At 42.7% G+C, this 7,909-nt stretch overlaps 2 protein-coding genes across 8 annotated transcripts in view; both read left to right on the forward strand.

Moving 5' to 3' along the window:
• The window catches only part of LOC144093312 (uncharacterized), a 29,772-nt gene extending 29,495 nt beyond the window's left edge, over positions 1–277 (forward strand). For both annotated transcript variants that reach the window (XM_077626709.1, XM_077626710.1), the window contains exon 8: positions 61–277. The gene's annotated coding sequence lies outside the window, so the exon portion shown is untranslated. The remainder of the gene's footprint in view (positions 1–60) is intronic.
• A 3,057-nt stretch (positions 278–3,334) lies between these two features.
• decr2 (2,4-dienoyl CoA reductase 2, peroxisomal) lies at positions 3,335–7,892 on the forward strand. Of its 6 annotated transcripts, none has more exons than XM_077626698.1 (11): positions 3,335–3,479; positions 4,797–4,935; positions 5,020–5,088; positions 5,170–5,221; positions 5,291–5,426; positions 5,762–5,886; positions 5,959–6,052; positions 6,126–6,230; positions 6,314–6,502; positions 6,782–6,904; positions 7,480–7,892. In XM_077626698.1, the coding sequence occupies exons 2-10, from the start codon at positions 4,835–4,837 to the stop codon at positions 6,817–6,819; spliced, it is 909 nt and encodes a 302-aa protein (XP_077482824.1). In that variant the 5' UTR covers positions 3,335–3,479; positions 4,797–4,834; the 3' UTR covers positions 6,820–6,904; positions 7,480–7,892. The 6 variants fall into 6 exon arrangements, with proteins under 6 accessions (XP_077482824.1, XP_077482825.1, XP_077482826.1 ...); XM_077626699.1 differs by lacking the exon at positions 3,335–3,479 and adding an exon at positions 4,233–4,283; XM_077626700.1 differs by lacking the exon at positions 3,335–3,479 and adding an exon at positions 4,263–4,383 and having other exon boundaries at positions 6,314–6,566.
• Positions 7,893–7,909: the final 17 nt, after the last annotated feature.

Consider the following 7,909-nt stretch of genomic DNA (forward strand, 5'->3'; position numbering starts at 1 on the left):
TTTAATCGGTTCAATTCTGTTTTGATTTTCTGCACCTCTTCTTTTGTCTACCTACTTTAGGTCCGGTCGTGAAGAAGAACAGAAAAAAATGGCTGTTCCGCATTAGAGCAGATGGGGCAAGACACCCCCCTCCTCCCCCCCTCCTCACCCGTTTCATCCGGGCTAACACGGCAGCCGTGGCGCTATTAATCAAAGTGAAGGTCAAGTATTCATGCTGACAGCGGGGAGCATTGAGGGTCACGCACTCCAAGGGGGATAAGACACCTTTTGGACGCCATTAAGGTTTGTAAGCGTAACGGGCTGCTTTGTTGCAGCCAATCTGTCTTCCGTCTCCTCATTGCCACCCACCACACGGCTTGGTGTCCTACTTTTCCACTTTTTATGTCACCTCCGATTCCACCTGGCCTTGTTTCTTTCTTCCTCTCCATCTTTTCTCCTGAAATTGCTGTTCTATAAACATCCGTGGCAGAGCAGCAGAAACTGCAGTTCAAATGGCCTCTTTAAGTTTCCTCTACAAACTGAATTACTCAGACAACAACTGGAGCACAATTGTGCCCCACAATTCTGAATTCTGAGGGTTTTTTTAAGGCAAAAGATTATTTTTGCTCATGTCATCAACAAGTTTGAGGGCCACGGGGGTGCTGGAGCCTATCAAGGCTAACTACAGGCGGCAGTAGGTTATTGTCTTAAATGTATACATTGTTAATTATGAATACATTAATAATTAAACTAAAAAAAATCATTAAAATGAACAAACGCTGGTTATAGCCCAAAGCAATGCCCTTGAAAGCGCTTTCGTAGAATTTGACTTCATTTCCCACAATGCCTAGCTGTGTTATGACGTCACATACAAGCGCCTACAACCTTGCGATTGTCTTCTATGCTGCTGTTTGAGTCCACGTTTTGGTTAGCCTAAACTTACTGACAATGAGCAAATATGTCTTGCCAGTGTCTGTCTTTGGAACGGTTTTTGGGTGTGCGGTTTTGCTCAAGTGAGTATTTACAAATAAGCATTTTAGCGTCACAAATTGTCCTGCCCCATATACTCGGGTCTTATGTCATAACATTGTTATTTTCACCCAAGAGGTTCATGTATGTCCTCAAAACGAATTATAGTAACCATTCATCCACCTTTCTGCCTGATTTTTAATCGCAGTAGTAAATGTTTGTGTAAAAAAAAAATGTTAACATAAAATTTGGTTTCGGTTTTTTTATTATTATTATTATTATTTTTGACAGAAACCACGTGACCGGCGGTCGGTGTCCCAGCAACGCCAAGCTAAGTGGGAAAACGGTGATCATCACTGGGGCCAACACAGGCATCGGCAAAGAGACTGCGCAAGAACTGGCCCTTAGAGGTGTGGAAATATGATAAGGATGTTCGGGAATAACAATTCATTCTTAGCCTGACTTCCCACAATAATAGCCAATGACCTAATAAGGAATGTAAATATCAAATTTAGGCCATGAGTTTTGGACCTTTTGCGTCAGGTCAACAGAATTTAAAATTGAATTCCCTCTCTGTTTGTCTTCACAAGGCGGTAGGATTATTATGGGATGCCGAGACATGGAGAAGTGCGAGGCGGCCGCCAAAGAAATTCGAGGTAATACTTTGAATCCTCATGTTTATGCCTGCCATCTTGACTTGGCCTCCATGAAATCCATACGAGAGTTCGCCGAGAGAATCAAAGAAAGTGAGTAGTTTTTTTTCTTATTTATTTCAAAATGTGGAATATCTGGATGAAATAACAGTTCCTTGAAAATGTTATTATGGCCTTGCAGAAGAGAAGCGTGTGGATGTACTAATTAACAATGCTGGGGTCATGAGATGTCCTGCCTGGAAAACAGAGGATGGCTTCGATATGCAATTTGGAGTTAACCACTTGGGTACAGTGTTCCCTCTAAGCTGCGCGCGTGCGCAATTGCGCACTACTCTCGTCCTCGCTGCGCAGCAGCAATCATATGGCGCGCAGTAAAAAAAAAAAAAAAAAATCGGATTTTTTTTTTTTTTTTTTTTTTTTTTTTTTTTTTTTTTTTTTACCCTTTTCCCCATGATGGCGCCGTTTAAGCGGCAGCAAGTGGCAGTAGCTCTGTCCACTTATGTTTTTCGTGTTTTACAGCATGTTTTACATGAAAAATGGACAGGTCGCCGAATGGACGTTCCGCCGAACGTTCATTCGGCGACCTGCCCGTCTGTCAAACGTCCGTCGGCGAAACGTCTTTAGGCGAATCATCCGAGTACCGATGATGTCGCTCACACTGGTACTCAGTGCGCTCAGGGAGGTTGACTTTCTGCTCAGACCAACGAAAAATTAGAGGGAACATTGCTTGGGTACATTTTAATTTTTTTAAATGTTTTATTACCGAAATCTGATGAGATTGAGCTTTACTCTAAAGGACAAACATTACACATTCAAAAATGAATGTAAATTAACTACTAGTCCAAGTTAATGATTCCCCCCGGATTGGAAGTAAAAAATGATAATATTAAAAAAGTCAAGTGCCCGAACATCAGACACAGTCAGGGTGTGTTTTGTTTTATTCAACACTTATTGAAATATTTCTGTAGGAGAAATGAATCATAGCTCTTTCTTTGTGTCCCCAGGCCATTTCTTATTGACTAATCTCCTGCTGGAGAAGTTGAAAGAATGCGCCCCCAGCAGAGTGATTAACTTGGCCTCGCTCGCCCACATTGTTGGGGAGATGGACTTTGACGACCTGAATTGGGAAAGGAAAAAGTTTAATACCAAGCTAGCGTACTGTCAGAGCAAGCTGGCCAATGTTTTGTTCACCAGAGAGCTGGCCAAGCGTTTACAAGGTGAGTTTGAGAAGAAGCAAGTACACTTTTTTTAGTGGAATTTGGAATTTCGGTACGCCAAAATCGGGCATGCTGCTTTTTTTGTAGCATTGATGCAGAATCATAGTAGTTTGGAGAAAAGGAAGAAGACAGAGGTTTAAAAAATGTTGACAATGTTTGTTCTTGTTTGAAAAAGGCACAGGAGTCACTGTGAATGCGGTGCACCCCGGCGTTGTGTCCACCCAGCTTGGACGTCACACTGGCCTTCACCAATCCCAACTTTCCTCCACCGTGCTCAGTGAGTAGGCTTGAGCTTGAGTTTTCACACTTGAAATGAATTTGACTGGACTGATTACGGTCCACTATCCCTGAAAGGCTTCATTTAAAAAAAAAAAATCTGATAAATTAGAACAGAACGGTTGTCTTTTTGCTCCCCGATTACAATTCCAGTCAGCGTGACCCTCATCAAGTTGTCGGGAAATGCTTCATGCCCATCCCATGTTCCCCAGGTCCTTTTTTTTCCCTGCTGGTGAAGAACCCAAAGCTGGGGGCCCAGCCCAGCGTCTACCTGGCGGTGGCCGAAGAGCTGGAGGGGGTGACGGGGCGCTATTACGACGTCATGATAGAAAAGGAGCCGGCTCCTCGGGCTATGGACGAGGAGGCAGCTGCAAAGCTGTGGGAGGTGAGCAGCAGGCTGGTGGGTCTGAAGGAGGAGCACGCGCTGCCTCGTGCCGGCTTGCCAACGCAAAAGCGGTAGACGCGCCGACAGAGCCCGGGACCAGTTGGTCGATCTGCGGGGTTGTCGCGTGCGTGCTTGACTGCAGCCGTGCCTTGCTTTGCGATTTTCATTTTGTTCCGTGAACACACTCGTCCTCGCTCAAGAATCTGTCAATTTTTGTAATTTATACATGGCGTCAAGTGTTTTAAGATCAGTTTGTGGCGTATTTATCTTTTAAGCAAATTACAGAAGCAATGATAAACATTTTATGGGAGGTCTTGGTTCCTATGTTTTTTTTCTCCTTATTTAAGATGGGTTTTTTTTATATTAAAGTCCACTAAACGATTTGAGTCCTGTACAAAGGCGTCAAAGTCTGGGGATCCAATTGTTTACTAAGCTGTCAAAATAGCCGCAGGGTTGCCTTTGGAACAGAAATCTCTTCAAGTGGTATGTTTGCTCGTTTAAAGATAACTGTTGGCATTTTTCATGCCAAAATTGGTTGTGCTGAGCTGTAGCGCCATCTAGAGTTCATACTATATTTCATCTTTGCCCGTCCACAATAGGTTGAAAATCCTTACATTTAAGAACAAATTTGCCCCGATACGTTTTGCGTACATTATTCTCCATAATTAAATTTCTGCATAGGTGAATTAAGAGTGAGTTTTTAGTGTCAATGGAGGAATCGTCGTTGTCATTTCTACTGATTCCTGAGAAAACTCAGTTTCCCACAATGCACCGCAACCTGCCGTCAGAAAACTAGCGTCCAAGGTACAAAACAACTGCAGGACTACATTTAACTCTTCTTTCAGACTTAAGTTGGGGAATTGTTGTTTTTTAAGGCGCTGTCTGCAATTTCTTTCTTCGACAGGTAACAAAACATTTAGTTCTTATTGACTTTTATCGCTTTGCAAAACACCAATGCTAACAAAAAGTGCGTCTAGAATTCGTTTTCATGTTTGCTGGATGTTAGAGGAGAAAAAAAAAGCCTGGCTAATATACTTTGCCGGAACAAAATGACTATTTTAGTTGCGTTTAATTTGACAAAATCTGATCGCAATATATTCATTTCTTTTAAAACGCCTGTCCTCTTAATGGGATGCATTTATTGATACTTTAATGGCCATAAAACAACACATGAAGATTGTAAGATTTTATAATATGTACCCAATAGCTATTTTACAGTGTAGGTTCAGTTGTTAGCAAAAGAGGGATTTTCTCAACTGTTGTTTCACTCTTCATGTTGAAGTTTATTGTTTATAATGTGAATTTTTTTTCATACAGCAAGCATCATCGAGTCATTTCCAAAATCCTGCAGAAGAATGTCGGAACCACAGCAAGCCTGCGATCTTCTCCCTGAAGATGTCGATTCGGACGACTGCCTGATTTCCTACACTCACATCTACAGCCCCGACTTACTCAAGTAAGCATTCTCCAAACACGGTTCCATCCTCCCTTCAAAATGACTCCATTTTTTAACAATTCTGTTCTTGACGTCCTTTCTCAGAGATCAGGTGGCCTTCATCACGGGTGGGGGATCAGGAATCGGACTACGAATAGCCGAAATATTCATGAGGTGAGGAGAATAATAAACGAGCAGACCTCTCCAAAAGCCGCATAATCCATTTAAAACTGCGTGTTTTCGGTTTCTCCGCAGGCACGGCTGTGACGTAGTGATCGCCAGCAGGAACAAAGACAAGCTCAAAGAGGTTCTACCGGTCGTGGGCGAATGGTTTAGCTAAATCCGGGCCTGGCTTGATTCGTATTTTCTGCCGTAGGCGGCGAAAAAGCTGTGTGTTGCTTCGGGACGTCGCTGCCTCCCGTTGTGCTTGGACGTGCGGCAACCTGAGAGTATTTCCGCCGCCGTGGAGGAGACCCTGAAGGAAATGGGACGCATTGACATTCTCGTTAATAGTAGGTAGAAATTTCCAGGAGAAGTAAAATGGAAATGCTGGTTTTGATGGAATTATCAATGACTGACAAAGCTTTAAATGTCTTTATTTTGCCTTTGTTGCCCCTATTTTTTATTTACGCTACTAATTGATGTTTGTTCATTGGACTTAATAACAATGGCTGACTGGTTATCAGTGGAAAGCTTGTAGATGGAGCTGGAACAAAGATTAGGATAACACTTTTGGCTTAATGATCAACTTTGATCTTGACACCAAAAGCCATTCTCTTTAGCACAAAATCCCGTCTCTCTCTCTCTCTCTCGCTAGATAAATAACGGTCACGTGTTCTCTCGTCAGACGCTGCGGGAAACTTCCTGTGTCCCGCCGCCGCTCTTTCCTTCAACGCCTTCAAGACCGTCATGGAGATCGACACCATGGGAACGTTCAACGCCAGCAAAGTTGTATATGACAAGTGGTTCAAGGTACGAACACGGCAAACTAAGTGCAATAAAGCCTGCCATGCCATGGTGACATTTTGCCTCTCGTTTTCCCAGGATCACGGCGGCAACATCGTCAACATCTCCGCCACCCTGGCATACAAGGGGCAGGCCCTCCAGGTGCACGTTGGATCCGCTAAAGCCGCAAATGGTCAGAGTTAAGAAGACTTTTGACGTCCCCGAGCTTTCGCATGAACCCTCTTCCTCGATTTGCCTCTATCTAGACGCCATGACCAAGCACCTGGCTGTGGAATGGGGACCCAGCGGGGTGCGAGTCAACGCCGTGGCTCCCGGTCCCATTTCTGGCACCGAGGGCTTCCGCAGACTGGGTACGGCATCTGCACGCTCATGACTATTCCAAAGTTTGTCAAAACAAAAAAAATGTCTTTTTCTCATTTGGGAATCCTTCAAGGTGGACCCAAGGGGGAGGAGGCGGGCCTCTTCCGGTCCATTCCGTTGCAGCGAGCCGGCAACAAAACGGAAATGGCCCACTGCGCCCTTTTCTTAGCCAGCCGGGCCTCGTCCTACGTGACCGGAGCCGTCCTGGTGGCGGACGGCGGATCGTGGCTGACCTCGGCCAACGACTTCTCCAGGCTGATGGGTATTGCCGCCTCTCAATCCGCTAAACTCTGAGCAGGGGATCTCCTGTCCTCCTCCTGACCCAGGTGTGTTGGAGGAGGTGGAGCTTTTCGAAGACACAAATACTTCCTGTTTACGTCAATGTGTTTGACCAATCAAGGCGAACTTTATCTAGTGGAAGGACATTGTTGGGATGTTTTTTGGAGTCGGAGTTGTCTGATTTCTTTTTTTTTTTTTTTTTTTACCATTTGCTGGGGATTCGTGCGACAAATCTTTTTCAATATTTTCTCCTGTCTTTCAGGGATTTGGTCGTCCGAAAAGAGAGAGAAATCAAAATGAAGAGAACAATCACATTGCCGTAACTCTGCGGCAACAAGCGCCGTCCGTCTTTGTTTCAGGTTACGCAATTGAAGGCTGGTAAAATGTAAGTAAATAGAAGAGTTTCAGATATTCATTTTTGGTGCAAATATTGCTACGCTTTGCGAGATTGTGTCATCATTTCATGAGCAATTGTGGTATCACATTATTATTTTAAGTTCAACCCATTAAAAGTTTATCATTGTAATTCATTGCAGTTTAGAGTAATTTTGTGAGTTCCTTAATGCAGTGATTTTTTTAACCACAGCATTGTCTGGTAGACCCATCTAGAAATGTTTCTATGTTTCTTAATTGATCTGAAAAATGTTTTATGTTCATCTATTTATGCCAGGTATACTGACAAGCCAAAAAAATCCAGTATTTTAGCTCAATTATTATATTTCAAATTAAAACGACATTACTGTCATTATGTATTCTTATACGGCCTGCTTTTTAGTGGTGTACGCTTAGAATGATTATTTTGTAATAAAATGCGTGCCTTGGCTCATGAAATGTTGGTATATTCAATCCAAAACGAAGAGGCAGTACCTGTGACTGCCATGGCGTGGCGCTGTAACACAATTCTAAAGTCCCCAGCCACATTTATTGGCTTTAAAATTCTCTATTCTTGTGTTATTGCAGAAATATGTTTGTTCTTGGAGAGATTCGCGTCCTTAAAATAGTTGAATAATGAAGGTTTGTATTACAAATGTCAATACTTTGCCACATTTTTCCTTTTGATAATGTCTTTACTGTTACCTAAAATGACATTCATATAGAAGACAGTTATTATAAGTATTTATTTAATATAGACATTGAAAACCGAGGCTTCTTTGGTCATGTAGGCATCACCGGTATACCAAATCACAATTTTGTGGCCAGGTCTTTGTTTTTTGTTTTATTAATTACCAAAATATCACTTGCCTACGAAGGGTTAAATTGTGTGTCATGAACTGTTCTCATTATAAAGTCACATTTTTCAGGCATATTCTGAGTGCTAATAGTTTTTTAAACGCAGGCATGGATTAAAGTTATTTGAATGTATTTGCACAATATTTGTAGTCTTATTTTT

Source organism: Stigmatopora argus, chromosome 18 (genome assembly GCF_051989625.1).
Source record: "Stigmatopora argus isolate UIUO_Sarg chromosome 18, RoL_Sarg_1.0, whole genome shotgun sequence".
NCBI classification, from domain to species: domain Eukaryota; kingdom Metazoa; phylum Chordata; class Actinopteri; order Syngnathiformes; family Syngnathidae; genus Stigmatopora; species Stigmatopora argus.